Below are 19,390 nucleotides of genomic sequence, written 5' to 3' on the forward strand. Positions count from 1 at the left end.
TTAACATGGCAAATTAGAAATATTTATTCCCATTAAAAAATACCAGAATGGGTTTTAGGAAATTAACCAGTGATAGCATATATAAAGTATATCATATCCCATTATGCTATACAAAACATATCCTAGTTTATTGGCTTCTGTTTTAGAAGATGCTTGCCCTTTTATTTCTTAATTAGCTTATGCATTTGCTTTATTTTCTAATTTTTCCAAAGAAAAACAATAAACCAACACCTTTTGTTCTTAAAAAAAATCATCTGAAGACTCAAAAACTTTTGTAACTATACAACTTAGTAAAATATACTTTTTAATATTAGTATTTAACTCCATCAATCCTTTGCCAATTCATATATTCAAAAGCAGTATTATAAAAAGAGAATGGAAAAGCTTCAAGGAATAATCAATTTTGATATTAATTTCTTAGAAGTCCTACTTTAATGATTTTCTTTGAAACTGCACAAATTAATATTCTTATAAAACTAACATTTAAATAAACTCTGATTCATCCAAATTAGTCTTATTCATAACAATTTTCTCAATTTTTAGCAATAATTTGTCTCTAATAAAGTACTTATTTATAACCCAAATGAAGATTAAGTCACTTCTCATAAATAATATTAATTTAACAGAATTAAGTTTCCTGTATTGGCCCCTGATGCTTGAGGATTATTAGAGGTCTACACAATAGAGCACTGAACTTTGAAATTAGTTGAGAATGATCCAGAATTTCCTCTAGTAAACATAATATCAGCCATAAATGAAGACAAAAGGCAAAAGTAATGACATAATTCTAGAAGAACACTTCTAGTCACAAATAGTTCAGTCTTATTTAGGTTTATGGAAAGTATTTAACTGCATAAAATTCATAGGGAAAAATGGCCATATTTGAAAACAGCCACAAGGATCAAAGTAGAACACAGGATGGAAATGAGCAGAGTCACAGAACACACTAAGGAGGTATGTATGGTCAGCCCCACTGGAACTTGTAGAGTCAAATTCTTGTATACCTTGGGAGAGAGACAGAGAAGTTAGATACATTCAAGATCAACATCCTAAGATGAAACCACTACTTCTTTGATTTTTAACTTAACTTTCTCTTTTTTCTTTTAAATACTTTTCGCATTGCTATACTACATGTAACACTACCTGAACGATTCTTTGAGATTCAACATTTCAGTTAATGTAACAGAATCAAATTCATTAAGTTCCCTGTGCTATGCAAGAGGCCCTCATTAGTTATCTGTTTTATACATAGTAGTGTATATATGTCAATCCCAATCTCCCAAGTCATCCCACCCTCTCTAATACCCACTCCTGGTATCCACACACCCATTCTCTACATCTGTGTCTCGACTTCTGACCAAGTCAGTGTTAATGAGCTGCTAATACTTACTCAGTTTAATAACTGAAAATAAGTTGGGAGGTTAAAACTCTAAAAATGGCCTGCATCCACCTAGATTTAGATTTATAATAACAATATTACTGTCTAGAAACTTAATCACAGTTGAAATGATACAACTTTACAGTTTTACTTTCCTTTGTTCACTTGTCCTATGTAATATAATGAAGTTAACTAATTCATTTTGTTACTTAAAAATTAATAAAAAGTTCTAAATATAGTGAAGTTTTACTGATTAAATAAAATCAGATGGACACACCACTATTTTTTTTTTTTTTTTTTTGCCATTTCACACTTTTAAAAAGCACATCAACTACACTTAGCCCTGGATCAATGAGGCATGGGACTAACTCTCAGTCTCCATGCCTGCAAATTATATGATTCTATGACTACTGCCAACAGTAACAAAGAAACAACATTAAAAACAAATACAAAACAGCTTCCTATGGTAGAATATAAAATTATCATCCCTTAAATGCGGCAGAAACACTATAGAAGGAGTTTTATATGAGGACGCATGACCTAAAACAACATAAAATATTAACTTTGTTGTTGTGGTTGTTTAGTCGCTCAGTTGTGTCCAACACTTTGCGACCCCACAGACTGTACCCCACCAGGCTCCTCTGTCCATGGGATTCTCCAGGCAAGAATACTGGAGTGGTTTGCCATTTCTTTCTCCAAAATATTAACTTACTGATTTATATTTCATATTGTTCCATTGGCAGATATCCTTACTGTTCAAAGTACAAGGAGCTGTCACCTCTGACTGAGCCCAGCATTTCAAGACTGGAAACTCTGAGAAAAAGTGGTAGAAAATCATATCAGAAAACCTGTATCTGGACTAGAAGCCAAGTCAGTCTTTCATGTTGGGATATGATTATTCAAACATTTTAATACACAATGTACATGATTTGGACTCAGCTATCATGTGCTGTTTTATTTTAACAGACTGTTCTAAGTGGATGCCTAGAAAATTATAAAATTACAAAGACTGTGAAGAAGTTGAGCATGACTTCTTAACAAATCCCACTACACCAGGGGCCATTTTTTTTAACTTAAACTTTTCTTGAAATATAACATAACTCAGAAAAATGAACAGATCATAAACCTACAACCAGATAAATTTCCATAGATAAAACACAGCCATGGAAAGAACTCTCAGACCAAAAAAATGAACAATTCCAGAACCCCAAATGCTCTCTTGGGAGGGGGTACTTTTCCAAACTTTATTTAGGGTAGGTAAAAGGTGACCATTAAAACAAACAGTAAACTAGGCTGGATGAACAAAGTTAACACAGTTGAATACTTTTTAACTTTTCTCATCATGAAACAGATGATGACAGCAAGTATGTGATTAAAAACTTCTTGTCAGTCTTTAGTAACAGTGCTACTGAATTCTGTAAACATTTTAATCAGCCCAAATTTGGAGATACAAAGAACCAAAATCTGAAAGGGACTTCCTAAAGTTTTGTTTCTAGGAAGACTGAAAATGATGAGAGCAGTTTTTTACTTTGCTGAAATCCACACATAAAAGGAGAACAATTCTACACAAAACCAATAACTCGTAGACAACTTTTACAACAAACCTAGGTGATAAAGTATCCCTAAAATACATGCAAGTGGACACAAAGCACGAACAGCTACAATATCAGTATGCAATCCTGCAATATCAGTACGAAGAAACAGAAATCAGCAGAGGCATCAATGGCTGAAAAAAGAAACACACCACGAATTATATGCCCACTCATAAAAGAGCACATTGCTGCTGCTGCTGCTAAGTCGCTTCAGTTGTGTCCGACTCTGTGCGACCCCAGAGACGGCAGCCCAACAGGCTCCCCCGTCCCTGGGATTCTCCAGGAAAGAACATTGGAGTGGGTTGCCATTTCCTTCTCCAATGCATGAAAGTGAAAAGTGAAAATGAAGTCGCTCAGTCGTGTCTGACTCTTATCGACCCCATGGACTGCAGCCTACCAGGCTCCTCCATCCATGGGATTTTCCAGGCAAGAGTACTGGAGTGGGGTGCCATTGCCTTCTCTGATAAAAGAGCACAGCACCACCTATAGTCTTACCAAAAGAATCAAACCTGAATCTGATCACACCTCTCAAGCTAGCTACCAATTTCCAAGCAATGAAGAAGTCAGATGAATTAATGAGTATAGTCATCCAAACCTCAACAATGACAGGGTCTCAAATGACCCTGGTTCTTCAACAGATAAAATTTTCTTTAAAGAATGAAATAGAGGGGAAATCTGTAATTAATAGACTTAACGGAAATAACATTTTCTTAATGGGCAGAACTAAGCCATCGTGTCTAAGAATGCCCACTTGAGTAATAAAAGTATAAAAGAAACATAAGGAAGTGATTAAAAGTCAGGAGAGTGGGTTACTCTTACAGGAAAGGCGATTGGGACAGGACCTGTGGGGCTGCTGCTACGCTGACTGGCAAAGTTGTTTCTTGACCTGGGTGGTAGTTACATGGCTAGTTCCCCTCTAATAATTCACTAAACTATATATTTGTGAAGTTTTTCCTTATCAGTGCTTTATTTTACAATCAAAAAGTTTAACAGAAAGAAAAAAGAAACATGACTTTGTTATCATTGTTCTTGACTTACCACCATGGCTTCATTCTTATTTTCAACTCTCCAAAAAGATTTGTAACCCTTACCTTGGTCACAATACATCAATAAATCAGGGTTATGGACCACAATAAAAGTTTCTCCATCTTTAATATGTGGCTGATGATAGCGATAGTGCACAGGCAAAAAAGCTTGGAAACAATCAATGCACTGTGAATCTTGTCTAGCATAAATGAGAACTTCAGATTCCTTGGACAAATAGTTGGGAGCCTCTATATTAAAATTTTCCGAAACCATCACTGCCTGTCAAAAAGAATACAAATATCAGTCCAGAAGAAATGAATGAGGAAGATGTAAAAAACAAAACCAGAAGACTGCTATATAGATGAACAAAAATGTCAAACACACCACCCCTTATAAACAATTTTCATTCCTTGTCCATCCTCAGTTTTAAGTAGAAAACACAAGATGTGATCTGTGTTTAATAGAAGCTTACTAAAAGTAAACTGAAGAAATTATACTCTGAGGCGTGAAATTTCCTCATAATAAGAATTTCTATGTAATTTCCTTATCAATCTTTGCTTTGGTAACAAAACAGGTACCGAGAAAAGAAACTTCAGGAATAAATACAGCATTATTCAATAAGCTTGAAAACTATGATAAAAAGTTAACCCAGTATTGGGTTAAAATGATAGGTATCACTCTGGTAATTTCCTGTTCTTCAAAGAAGCAAGTAAGATGGTAGTGAGTAAGATAGAGCATTGCGGACAGGAAGTCAAAGCAAAGGTCAGCACTCTTTTTTGGATACAAAGAGTTAATGGAAAAAATGGTAACGATTCTTTTAAAAACTAACATGGTAAAAAAACATTTTAAAATAAGTGTTTTATGCCAAAAGTAAAAATGCACAGGTGGCAGAAATTAGTCTTACATTATAAATGTATCCATATATACATATTTATTTATAAAACCACACATATACACACACACATACACATACATATGAACATTATATACATGTGTGCATGTGTATGCACACACACATGCAAGTTTTCTTCAGATTCACTTACACAAAGAGAAAAAACCAGCATTAATTTCTACCCACCAGAGCTAGCATCCTAATTCTTTTATTTGACAGTGACACCAAGTGCTGTATTTTCACATGTTGTTTCTTCCCTGTTCATCACAGGAGTAACAGAACTAACTAGCAAAGGTCAAAGATTTATAATCTTATGACTCACAAGGAACTTGAGAAGTGATCAATTTAAACCACTGTTCCAATGAGAGTATTTTTCAAATATCTAGCCACTGTTTTAATGCTTTCAATGATTGGAAGGAAGTTCATTATTTTAAGTCATCTCATTTAATGTACTGTTAAATATATTTCCTTTTTATTAGTAGAAACTTGATTCTCTGACCCCAAACAATTCACCAATTGTCCATGCTTACAATATTTGCAAAAAATATGTTATTTGTTTTACTAAGGGTCCCTCATAACTTAGAAGGCAACCACCCTCCTCCATATGTTTTCTCCTTCCCAAAGAAATATGTACAGTTTTCTTGGTTTCTCAAGACATGGTTTTCCAAACCATTCATCGTATCAGTTGCCTTTTGAAATACTCAGAGAAAACAGCAGCAATACTAACTTCTTTACCAAAAATTACATTATTTTTTTTCCAGTTTCTAGGTTTAAAAATTTCATTAACTTTTTAGCAGCCTCATTTCAGTGATATATATATATATATATATATATATATATATATATAATTTTTTTAAACTAATGGACTTCATTTTTTAGAGCAATTTTAGGTATAGAAAAATTAAGCAGAAAATATAGCATTCCCACATACTCCCCATCCCTCCCAAACACACTCACAGTTTTCTCTATTATTAAAATCAGTCTGGTACATTTGTTACAATTCATTAAGTCAATACTGATACATTATTATTAACTACAGTCTATAGTTTAAGTTAGGGTTCACTCTTTGTGTTGTAGAGCCTATGGATTTTGACAAATATAAAATGACATGTATCATACTGAATAGTTTCAATGACCCAGGGCTCTGCCTATTCATCCTTATATTTTTCATTTGAACTTTTTGCAGAAAACTTTTAAGTAACTCCCATCCAATTTTTTCAAGTAATTGACTTTTCACTAATTAAATCCAGGGACTTATATTTATCTCTATTAAATTTTATCTTTCTGGCTATTGTCTATTTTTTTCTAGGCTGTTGAGATTTAACTGAAATCCCAATCTGTCAACCATTTATGTAACATTTATGAACTTGATAACAATATCTTCTGTATTTTTATCTAAGTATAAAAATGTTGACTAAGAAGATTACAACAGCAAATCCCTAAGAAATTTCACTAGAGACCTTCTGCTACAAGTTTATCAATGCACTCTCTTTGCATACAACTAGATATAAATCAAAATAACACATATTTTCTATCTTGTCAACAAAGATGTATAGAATGACCCAGTAATAATAAAGGTAACTTTCTTTGAGTACCAATTAAGCTCAGTAGTTTATACACACTCTTTTCTTTAATTTTCACAAGATCACTATCAGGTAGGAACTCTTAGCCCTGTTATATAAATGTGTAAACAAAGTATCAGGTGGATAAACAATATAGTAGCTAGTAAGGAGAGGAGACAAGATTCAAAGCCAGGTCAAAGAGATTCCCCTATTCAGTTAGGTTAAATAAGATAGCCAATATTTATCTAGTTGAAAATTAAGTATAATAAGTAGAACTAACACAAAGTATATTCCTGACAGTGCTATTTAGAATTTATGATGGCATTATGATCTTCAGCTTCTCTAATTAATGAGTTTTGTTTACTGTTTATTTTCCATAGACATAAAAATATGGAAACTTCCCAAAAACTGAGAATATTTTTAACATGAATTTAAACTGCTGCTGCTACTGCTGCTAAGTCGCTTCAGTCGTGTCCGACTCTGTGAGACCCCATAGACGGCAGCCCACCAGGCTCCTCCGTCCCTGGGATTCTCCAGGCAAGAATACCAGAGTGGGTCGCCATCTCCTTCTCCAATGCATGAAAGTGAAAAGTGAAAGTGAAGTCGCTCAGTCATGCCCAACTCTTAGTGACCCCATGGACTGAAGCCTACCAGGCTCCTCGGTCCATGGGATTTTCCAGGCAAGAGTACTGGAGTGGGGTGCCATTGCCTTCTCCGGAATTTAAACTAGAATTTAAACTAAAATATAATGAAAATGAGGCAAACTGGTCTAAATGGCATTTTGGCCTTCAGAGAGGGCTCTATTAGTCAAAGGGTTATTTGGTGATGGTTCAAAAACTTTTATTCTGGGTATCTGAATCTCAAAAATCAGCCTTAGGGCCTTCCCTGGTGGTCCAGTGGCTAAGACTCTGTGCTCTGAATGCAGGGGGTCAGGTTCGATCCCTGGTCAAGGAACTGGATCCCACATGCTGCAACTAAGAGTTCTCATGCTGCAACAAAGACCCACTGGCTAACAGCCATGGACCTACACTTTTTCATGACAACACTAAACTATACATATCAAAAACCACCTTAGCAAAGTTAAATGAATTAAGCAATAAAATTTTTGAACTGTAACACTCAACAGATCTTTCTCCCCTAGACTAGAGCTCTATCTGGAGAAGGCAATGGCACCCCACTCCAGTAGTCTTGCCTGGAAAATCCCATGGACAGAGGAGCCTGGTAGGCTGCAGTCCATGGGGTCGCTGGGAGTCGGACACGACTGAGCAACTTCACTTTCACTTTTCACTTTCATGCATTGGAGAAGGAAATGGCAACCCACTCCAGTGTTCTTACCTGGAGAATCCCAGGGACAGGACAGCCTGGTGGGCTGCAGTCTATGGGGTCGCACAGAGTCGGACACGACTGAAGCGACTTAGCAGCAGCAGCAGCAGAGCTCTATCAAAAAAACTCAAAACCAGAACAAAAAAAATCTAAAACATTTCCCAAGTAAGACACAGCAATCAGTATCTTTGAATAACTTATACAATCTAAAATTGTAAAACTAAAGAAATGAAATGTATAACAATAAATACTTTTCTGACACTGGGATGTTAATTCTTGTTAATTACTTATTTATGTATTTTTATTTGGTCACGCTGTCTTCATTGCTGTGTGCTAGTTTTCTCTTGTTGGGGAGAGCGGTGGCTACTCTTTGTTGCAGTAAGTGGGCTTATCCTTGTGGAGGCTTCTTGTTGCGGCTTGGGGGCTCCAGAGCTCTAGCTTCAGTAGCTGTGATGCACGGGGTTAGCTGCTCTGAGGCATGTGGGATCTTCCTGGACTAGGGATTGAATCCGTGTTCCCTGCATTGGTAGGTAGATTCTTAACCACAGTACCATCAGGGAAGCCCCGGGATGTTAATTCTAACAGTACCTATTTTTTTCTAATCAGTCTGGCTAAAGAGTTTATCAATTTTATCCATCTTAAACTACAAGTTTTTGGTTTCACCAGCTTTCCCTACTGTGTGTGTCTGTTTTCTAGTTCATGAATTTCTGCTGTGACCTTCATTATTTCCATCCTTCTACTGTGGTTTCACGTGCTCATCATAGATTAAGGAGGCTTAGCTGAAAACGTTAATTGAGATCTTCTTTCAAAATAGATAGGCATCTTAGTGCTACAAATTTCCCTCTAAACACAGCTTTAGCAGTATCCCATTAGTTCTGGTATGTTATGTTTTCATTTTCATTCAGTTCAAAATACTTTATTTCCCTTCTGCTTTCTTCTTTTGACCCATGGATTACTTAGAAGTGTGTTAATTAGTTTCCAAATATTTGAAGATTTTCTAAAGATCTTTCTATTCTTTATTTCTAATTTAGTTCATTTGCAGTCAAGAATATTCTTTGTAAGACTTGAATTCTAAATTTATTGAGGCTTGTTTTATAGCCTAGAATGATCTATCTTGATAAATACTGCATGTATACTTATAAAGAACATGTATTCCACTGTTGTTGGATGGAATGGTCCATAAATGCCAATTAGATCAGGGGGTTGGTTCACAGTTTTGTTCAAATCTTTCATATCCTTACCAACTTTCTGTCTACTTATCACATCAATTACTGAGAGAAGGGTACTGAAATCTCCAACTGTAAGTGTGGATTCATCTATTCCACCTTACAGTTCAACCAATTTTTCTTTGCATTTTGAATCTGTTATTAGTGACATAAATGTTTAGAATTATTATTTCCTGCTGATTAATTGATCCCTTTATCAAAATGGTGATAGTCTTTAGCACTTGTGACAATCTTTGCTCTTGAATCCCTTTGCCTAATATTAATATAACCACATCAGCTTTCCTTTGATCAGTGTGAGCATGTCTTATCTTTTGTTTTAAAAGTTCATTTCTTATATGCAATATACAGTTAGGTATTGATTTCTTATCCAATCTGAAAATCTCAGCCTTTTAATGGAGATATTTAGACATTTACATTTAATATGATTATTAATATTGTTAAGTTTAATTCATCTTGTTCTCTGTATCTTTATTTTTTGTTCCCTTTATCTTCTTTCTCTGCCTTCTCTCCAATAGACTGAATTTTTTTATAATTCCATTTAATCTGCTGTGCTGGCATATTAACTATGACTGTTATTTTTGCAGTTACTTCAGTTTATAGTAAACATCTTTACTGTATCAGTCTACTTTCAAGTGACATTAAACTACCTTACATTTAGTGTAACAACCTTACTAAAGTGTATTTCATTTTTCACCTTCAACCTTGTGATAGTGCGATCATACATTTTATTCTTAGACATGGTATGGATGCTACACTACATTGTTGTTATTTTTTGTCAATTATCTTGGAAAAATTCACATAATATGGAAAAAAAACTTATTTTTACTCGTGTAGTTATCATTTCAAGTGTTCTTCTTTCCTCGACTTCATCTGGTATCATTTTCCTTCTGCCTGAAGGATCTCTTCTAACATTTCTGGTATTGGAGGTCTGATGGTGAAGAATTCTTTCAACCTTTATGCCTGAAAAAGTCTTTATTTCACCTTCACCTTGAAAGGCATTTTCACTGTATAAAGAAACAGATTTTTTTTTCTTTCTATATTTTAAAGATGCTGCTGCTCCAAATTCTTGTTTGCATTATTTTCGACAAGAAATCTGCTGTTATTCTTACCTTTGGTCCTCTGTATTTTATGTGTTTGTTTTTTTTTTTCATCTTGATGCTTTTAAGATTTTCTCATTATCATTGTTTTAAACAATTTTATTATCTTGTACCTTGATATAGTTTCTTTCATATTTCTTGCACTGAGCTTCGTAGATATGTGGGTTCGTAGTTTCCATCAAATCTGAAATTTTCTCAGCCATTATTTCTTCAAATATTTTTTTCCATCTCCATCTCTTTCATCTCTCCTTGGGGATTTCCGTTACACCTCCCCTGCTCAGTTTTATTGAGATACAACATATAACATTGTGTAGGCTTAAGGTATATAACATGAAGATCTGATATATGTATATTTTGAAAAATAATTACCATAATAATATTAGTTAAAATGTCCATCACCTCACACAGTTACCTTTCAGTGTGTGTGCATGGTGAGAACATTTAAGGTATACTCTCTCAGCAACACAGTTTGTTAACTACAGTCACCATGCTATGCATTAGATTTTCAGAACTTAACTCTTCTTACAACTAGGAGTTTGTACTTTCTGACTGCCTTCACCCATTTCTCCTGCATTCTCACCCCTGGCAATGACCAATCTACTCTCTGTTTCTGAGTTCAGTTTTTCTTATATTCCCCATCTAAGTGAGATCATACAGCATTTGTCTTTCTTTGACTTATTTTACTAGCACAACACTTTCAAAGTTCATGCGTTTTGTTGCAAATGGCAGAATTTCTTCTTTTTTTTTTAATGTTTGCATAACATTCCATTGTGTGTGTCTCTGTGTATGGGTATCCATATACATGTGTATATACACATATATACACAAATGCACACAAATACATACACATTTATACACATCTCAGTTTCAGAAATATATATCTCACATTTTCTTTGTCCATTCACCTATTGATGGATGCTTAGGTTGCTTCCATATCCTGGCTATTGTAAATAATGCTGTAATGAACGTTGAGGATGCAGGTATCTCTTAGAAATAACCCAATTAGACTTATGGTAGGTCACATGAAGTTGTTCCACAACTCACTAATGTTCTACTCGCTTTTTACATTTCTTTTCTTTATCTGTTTTATATTTTTGGTAGTTTCTATTGCTATGATTTCAAGTTCATTAATCTTTTCTTCTGCATTAATCTGCCATTAATTCCATCCAGAATATTTTCCATCTCATACTTTGTAGTCTTAATTTTTAAAAGGTCAACTGTCCTTTCAAGTATCTTCCATTTTTCTATTTACCTTTCTGAACATAAGGAATACAGCTATGATCAGCATTAACTGAATCATTTACCTCCTCATTACAGGTCATATTTTCCCACATCCTTGCAAAACTTTTATTAGAGTCAAGACATTTTGATCCTGTTGGGTACTAGATATTTCTGCATTCCTATAAATATTCTTAAGCTTTGTTTGTAATGCTGTAAGGTTACTTGCAACTGTCTGATTTTTGCAAGGTCTTGGTTTTGAAATTTGTTAGGTAGGACTGAAATAATGTTCACTCTAGGGCTTAGTATTCCCCACTACTGAGTACTTCTGTTTACTCTATCCAAAGCCTAGTGAATTACAAGGATTATCCCAGTCTGGTTGGTGGGAACAGGTACCACAGCTAGACCTGTATGAGACACTATTACCTCTAATTTTTTCATATAGTTCTTTTCCCAGCATCAAGCAGTTTCCTCACATGCATGCATTAATTAATACTCAACTATGCATTCAGGGGAACCTCTGTGGATCTCTGGAATTTGTCTCTATGCAGTTCTCTCTTCTCTGATACACTGTTAGTGAATTCTAGTGACTCTGTGTGCATGCATGCTAAGTCACTTCAGTCGTGTCTGATGGGATTCTCCAGATAAGAATACTGGAGAGGGTTGCCATGCCATACCCTCCTCCAGGGAATCTTCCCAACCCAGGGGTCAAACCTGCATCTCTTATGTCTCCTGCATTGGCAGGCGGGTTCTTTACCACTAGTGTCACCTGGAAAGCACTTTTAGTGACTTTGGTCTTTCCCAAATCCTACCTTTATCTCCTTAACTCAAGAAGTCCACTAGGCTCTGCTTAGGTTCACCCTCCCTGTACCACAGTCTGAACTCTCATGTAATAAACTAGGACAACTGAAGGGCTAACATTATTTATTTCTCATCTCTAAGATTTCACTGCTTGATATTCAATTATTTTTTCCATTCTTTCTTATATTTTGTCTATTTCTTGGTTGTTTCAAGTGGAAAGCAAATGTGTTCCCTGTTCTTTACCTTGGCCAAGGCAAAAGTCCTAACACATTTTGACTGAGTGAAACTTGCAATTTCAAAAACATTTCCATTTTGACCTATAAAATATCAATTTCTTATGTTTCAATCTAATATTATGCTGTTTCCAAAGAATGTGAGAGATTTTGATTAAAAATCTACAATGAAACTAGTTAAGACTTGTTTTATTTTCAAATTGCTCAGAAGCTATCATAAACTCATATCATCCATACAGTCAAAAATTTTGTCTTATCTAATAGAATCAAGATATATAAGCATCAATCATTCCCTATGTATAAATTCTCTTCTATCTAGTTAAAGTCACCAAATAATACCACATCTCATGACAAAGTTTCTCTGCACAAAGAACTGGGGCCACAGTCTCAACTCAGCTAGGCAGAAGGAAATAGCATCTAATATATCAGGAAATCAACTTCTAATTATACAAACGAGACATCTCTTTTTCTAGAAGCTTCCAAAATGAAAAAGTAAATTCACGTAAAAGATTTGTAATTAGATATTAGAGAATTAGGAAGCAGAAAATCAAGATAAAGAGAAACCTGTCAAGCAATCTATAATGGGACCCTTTACCCACCTTATTTTCTCATTATAGGCAACCTGCACACACCCCTATCTCATCCCAACCACAGGTATGGGTATGTGGGTATGTGACCTCTTTTTGGGTATCTATGCATAAAAAAATTCCACTTTCTTAAAACATGGTAGATCATTTTATTAAGTAAATTTAAATATGATTCCAATCCATGTCAGTACAAGCCAAGAACTGTATTTAAACTTGAAATGTACTTTTTTTTTTTGGCTGTACCATTCAGCTTGCAGGATCTTAATTCCCAGACCAGGGACTGAACCTGGGCAGTGAAAGTGTGGAGTCCTAACCACTGTACTGCCAGGGAATTCCCAAAACATATTGTGTAAAAATTAAAAAGCCTCATTCAGAATTCATGCTCAGTGAAAAAAAGAAACAAACAAAAAAAAAGGATCTTCCCACATATGTATCTAAACTGCCATATATGTGAACATGTGTACCTAAACTGCCATACAGACACAAAAACAGAAATAGGAAGAAATGGTAACGAGAGGTTAAAATAGGGGAAAGCTTAGCATTGTATACTTTTTATACTCCCTGAATTATAAACCATAAGGATATAATTACCTACTCAAAAACAAATGTAAATAAAACAGGTGAAGAAATTAGACTAAATCACAATTAGAAATAAACCACCATCCTAAATGACTCCAAGTATATCCAAGTGTATTTTGCCTTTTTAAAATTCATATACAGAATGAACTAAAACAGTTTCCCCAAATTTCTTAATAGGAATTACTTCAGTCATTAAGAGATTTGGGGATCCAATTTGATTTGCTGAATTAAGCTTTCTCAGAAAGACAATAATTTGCACCAAAAATACCCCCTGGTGATTCTTATCAAAGTTAGGCAAACTCTTAACTAAGGAGTAAGATTTATTTCCCAAAAGAACACCAACTTTGCAATTAGACAATCCTGGATTCATTTCCTGGCTTTTCCATTTACCTATGTGATCCGGGATAAGTTATTTGGACCCTTTGTGCCTGTTTCCTTATCTAGAAAATGGAATCTTTCCAAGGATGCTGTAAAGATTAATCTATGAAAAGGATGTGGGACATAATCTTTCTTATAATGCTTAATTTTATCTTGCTTCCTTCAAAAAAAATACCTGTTATATAGATATCCAATAAATATTTGTTTCCTTTCCTCCCATACCCATATTATACAGATGTTGGGGTATATGTCAAATTTTAACAAAGTAGTTGTTGTTGAAGCAGTATTTATTAACCACTAATCTTTTCAAAGACAAGCTTTAATATAATCGCCATTTTAGCTGACTTATTACAGACAAGTATGACAAGTTTCACTCACTTTTTAAAGAATACTCCTATCCTATCTTTTACATACACTTAACAAAATGAATTAAAAAATACTACAATGTCATCTTGTCTATTTTGCCTTAATCCAATTACAATATTCCTACAATAATTTCCCTCTCAAAAAATCCCTCTAACAGTTGTACCTCTGTTATGTTTCTCTCTCGTAATGAAGCCAACTCATACGGATCCACAAAAAGTCCTGTTGGGATATACTGTTTAATTAAGAGTCGGCAGGTCTGTAAGTCCTCAATGCTTTCTCCAAATTTCACTTTTGTTAACAGGTCTCTGTAAGACAAGTATGTTTTAAGTAAATATCTTCATTCAATTTTTTTTTCTTAAGAATTCATTCAATTTTTAAACAAGCTAATATAACAAGCTTATATTTAAATTAGCACAAATATTATATTTCAAATTAGTTTTTCAAAAGAAGATCAAAAAATTAATGAAATATTTACATCACATCAGAATCACTCATTAGATCTTTTAGAAATTCATGTCATAGTCACAGTATCCTTTTAGGGTATCCTATTAGACAAACATCAGTGGGAAAGGATGGAGTCCAGAAACAGACACACACTTTTTAAAAATAAAGGTGCCAATATAATTTGATGGGGAAAAGATTATCTTTTCAACAAACAATGCTGAAACAACTGTGTACCTATATAGAAAAAACTGAACTGTGACCTCTACCTCATACCATACCACAAGTATTAATCTAAAATAAACCTATTTTAATAAACTTAAATGTACAATTGTCTCAGCTTTCTCTCTGGAGGCTTATTTTGGACCAAGTGCAGAGAAGGAGGTCCAAAGCACGATGATTTTGCTTAAGTGAGAAAACAGGGATAGAAGATAAGGGAGGATTAAGCAGCTAGAAGTCATAGCACTACGTTCCAGAGAGGAAGTATCTTTGTACAATGAGTTCTAGAAGTCTGAATTGGAGTCCCCTTGAATTTTTATTGAGTACTAAAATAAACATGAGTAATATGTAACTCCACAAGACTGGACAAAGAATTACCAAGGAACTGAAAGATAAGAAATTCTGAAATTTCACAAAGACACTGCATTCCACCAACCAAAGGATAGAAACCAAAGAGTTCAGCAGAGATCCCACTGAGATAGAAAGTAGAATGGCGGTTGCCAGGGCCAGGTGGTTGGGGGATGGGGATGAGGAGTTACTGTTAAGAGGTACAGATTTCAGTTTTGTAAGATGAAGAGTGGTCTGTGGATAGTTAGTAATAATGGTAACACAACAATGGGAATGTCCTTAATGCCACTAAAGTGTATAATTTAAAATGGTTAGGACAGCATATTTTATGTTACAGGTATTTTACCACAATTAAAATAAATAATAGTGTAAAAAATATATGACTGATCAGAGCAAAAGTAACAACAATTTTGGCAGGTTTACAACATAAGCAAAAAAGCATAAAGTTAATTAACGTATGGCAAGAATAGTATAAAGGGGAGAAGAAAGAAATGAACTATTCTGCTATAAGATTCATGCATTATTCATGGTATAAACAGTATTATCTGAAGGTAGTCTCTGATAAGTTAAAATTGTAAACCCTAAAGCAACTAATTTTTTAAAAAGAGAGAGGTATAGTTAATAAGCCAAAAATGGAGATAAAATGGAATGATCTAAAAATATTCCATTTATCCAAAATAAGGCAAGAAAAAAGAAAAAAGATTAGATGGTACAAATAGAAAAAAATATAGAAAAGAAGTAGCAAGATGAGTAAATTTAAACCAAACCAACCAAATCTATATTAACATTAAAAGTATATGGTCTAATCACTCCAGTTAAAATATAGAGATTGACAGATTGGATGAAATAGCAACACTTAACTATATGCTGTCTACAAGAAATGGCAAATATAAACACAGATAAAAGTAGAAGGATGGAAAAATGTATGCAAATATTAATAACAATACTATAGAGTGGCTCTGATGCTGGGAGGGATTGGGGGCAGGAGGAGACGGGGACAACAGAGGATGAGATGGCTGGATGGCATCACTGACTGGATGGATGTGAGTCTGAGTGAACTCCAAGAGTTGGTGATGGACAGGGAGGCCTGGCGTGCTGCGATTCATGGGGTCGCAAAGAGTGGGACATGATTGAGCGACTGAACTGAACTGAGAGTGGCTATAATAATACTGAAAAAGAAGACTTTAGGACAAGGAATATTGCCATGGATAAAGAAGAATACCACACAAAAATAAAAGGGTCAATCATCAAGAAAATATAACAAGAAAATAAAATATAACAATAATTTATATATAAAATATAACTGTCTGTAGCCAATAACAGAGCTTCAAAGATTCCTGTATTTTACATCATAGTAAAAACGGGTAGCACTATAAGGATAAACAGACAAATTCACAATTACAGCAAAAGATTTTGATACCCTTCTTTCAGTAATGGATAAAACAAGTAGAGAGAAAATCAGTAAAGACACAGAAAACATGAACAACCTTCAATTTAGTTGATCTAACTGACAATTATAGTAATAGAACATTCTAAGTGCATAAGAAAAACTATATGCTGAGCATTAAAAGAAGTCTCTAAAAGTTTTAAAGAACTGAAATCAAGCAGAATATGGTCTCTTAACAACTTGGCATTAAATTGAGACTCAATAGGAGAAGGAGCTACGGCCTCCTCCAAGCCACAGCCTCAGCCTCTCTTGTCCTTCAGACTATGCCTGGGATCTGCTGCCAGGTAGCCTTGGTCCCACAGACCTGCTTGTATGGTCTCAGGTTTCTTTACCTCCAGAAAGAAAAACTGACACCCTGCACCTTGGAAATTGATGTAAGAGACTGAAATTAGGGACTTCTTTCAAATATGAACATGGTTAATCAAAACCCAAAGGATCAATACTGGAAATAAAATATGCCAGTTCAAACTAGTATTTCTGGGAGAGCCTGCTGTTGGCAAATCAAGCCTGGTGCTTCATTTTGTGAAGGGCCAACTTCATGACTTTCAAGAGAGTACCACTAAGGCTGTTTTTCTAAGCTGCATGAAATGTGGGACATGGGATACAATTGGTCAAGAATGATTATCACAGCCTAGCAACAATTACTACAGAGGAGTACCGGCAGCCATTAGTTGCAGAAAAGGTAAAGTAAAGTGAAGTCGCTCAGTTGTGTCTGACTCTTTGCGACACCATGGACTGTAGCCCACCAGGCTCCTCCATCCATGGAATTTTCTAGGCAAGAGTACTGGAGTGGGTTGTCATTTCCTTCTCCAGGGGATCTTCCCGACCCAGGGATGGAACCAGGGTCTCCCTCATTGCGGGTAGACACTTTACCGTCTGAGCCACCAGGGAATCAACCTATATTTCTTCAAGCCCCTTTTTTGGGGCGGAGGAGGCAAGAATACTGGAGTGGGTTGCCATTCCCTTCTCCAGGGGATCTTCCCGACCCAGGGATTGAACCCAGGTCTCCCGCATTGTAGGCAGACGCTTTACCGTCTGAGCCACCAGGGATTGCAAATGAGGAGTCCTTTGTAAGAACAAAAAACTAGGTTAAATTACTTCAGACAGAAGTGAGTCCTAACACTGTCATAACTTTACCAGGAAAGTAGGTCGATCTAGAAAAAATGGGCTGAGATTTCCAGGAAGCACAGTCCTGTGCAAATGACAAGGTATTCACAAAGACATCATCTCAAACAACAATGAATGTAAATAAAATATTCACAGTAATAGCTAAAAAGTTGCCAAGGAATGAACTACAGAATCCAGGACCAAATTCTGCCAGAGCAAGAGCAGCAGACCTTACTGAACCCATTACAGTCAACCACGGGTCAGTGGTTAGGTAGAATATTCTTCTGCTTTCTAAATGTTAGCAGGGGAATTGGAGCATTAAACAAGTTTAGTATGACTTATAATAGAGTCAAGTTTCTAATACAGAATTATTTTAAGTGTCTTGAACTTCATTTTTAATAACATGTATGTGTCCCTTACTAATATTTCAGAAACAGACAGAGAGAATGAGAGCTGTGTGTTCACCTATTTCACTGGCACATTAAGGGGAATCATTTCTCATCACCAGAAACATAGACAAGTGACTGGACCCAAAGTGAATCAGAATCTACAGTTCTATGAAAAAGATCTGGAACACTCCAGAAACATTCTTTATTTAGAAGGAGAGTCTAAAGATACTTATACTTAGCCACAGTATTCATGCTAACAGTAACTTTTCCTAGTATCTATATTTAAAGTGTATGCTCCACATTTTAACAAATTATTCAAAAGAAAATAGTCCCGTATCTTTAACGGGAAAAAATGAACATCAATAGCGTCTAAACTATATAGCCAGACCTATTATTTTTCAAATGAAAAATCAAATGTAAACCCATCTTGTTTTAGGAATATGAAAAATGATAAGTGCATTTAATGAATCATGTCCCCTCAGACATGTGAGCTTATCAACAAAACTGAAATAAATCAGGTGTCTGTGATTCTGTTTAATCACTGCTAGCTATTACATAGGTTTTGTTTAGTGGCAGAGAAGGAGCTTTTGCCCCCACTGGACATAATAGTCAATACACTGACAATTACGAACATTCAAACTTATTTTAAAGTCCATCTTCAGCTGTGCTATAAGCAGGGTAATATATTGTAGTTTCCATGTTGTTCAGTTGCTAAGCTGTGTCCGACTCTTTGCAACCCCATGAACTACAGCATTCCAGGCTTCCCTGTTGTTCACTATCTTCTGGAGTTTGCTCAAACTCATGTCCATTGAATTAGTGATGTCATCCAACCATGTTTATTACTCATTTGTAATATTTAAAGAGCTGCTTAAAAGTATGCAAATGTATAGTTACTAACACAGTTAAATTTTTTCCTTTTCTCCCCCTTTGAAAGGAAAGGGCTGTTTCAATATTTTACTGGGAAAGATTGAGGGCAGGAGGAGAGGGGGGCGGCAGAGAATGAGATAGTTGGATGGTATCACCAACTCAATGGACACGCGTTTGAGCAAACTCAGGAGATAGTTACGGCAGGGAAGCCTGGCATGCTGCAATCCATGGGGTCGCAAAGAGCTGGACACAACTTAGCGACAGAACAACAGTGAATGTGCAACATCTTATCATCAGAAAAAACATATATTTTA

At 35.3% G+C, this 19,390-nt stretch overlaps 2 protein-coding genes across 2 annotated transcripts in view; both read right to left on the reverse strand.

The window, feature by feature from the left end:
* PAK2 (p21 (RAC1) activated kinase 2) overlaps positions 1-4,188 on the reverse strand; it is a 99,577-nt gene extending 95,389 nt beyond the window's left edge. Inside the window, exon 1 of the mRNA XM_086400468.1 lies at positions 4,062-4,188. The gene's annotated coding sequence lies outside the window, so the exon portion shown is untranslated. The remainder of the gene's footprint in view (positions 1-4,061) is intronic.
* PIGX (phosphatidylinositol glycan anchor biosynthesis class X) overlaps positions 1-19,390 on the reverse strand; it is a 24,538-nt gene continuing 5,148 nt past the window's right edge. Inside the window, exons 4-7 of the mRNA XM_086415487.1 lie at positions 14,422-14,563; positions 4,062-4,275; positions 2,091-2,191; positions 1-1,004 (exon numbers count right to left, since the gene is read on the reverse strand). Of these exons, the coding sequence (XP_086271613.1) occupies positions 861-1,004; positions 2,091-2,191; positions 4,062-4,275; positions 14,422-14,563 (601 nt within the window). The 3' untranslated portion in view covers positions 1-860. The remainder of the gene's footprint in view (positions 1,005-2,090; positions 2,192-4,061; positions 4,276-14,421; positions 14,564-19,390) is intronic.

This window comes from Bos grunniens, chromosome 1 (assembly GCF_055505025.1).
Source record: "Bos grunniens cultivar Pamir isolate PY7600 chromosome 1, Bosgru_T2T1.0, whole genome shotgun sequence".
NCBI lineage: Eukaryota > Metazoa > Chordata > Mammalia > Artiodactyla > Bovidae > Bos > Bos grunniens.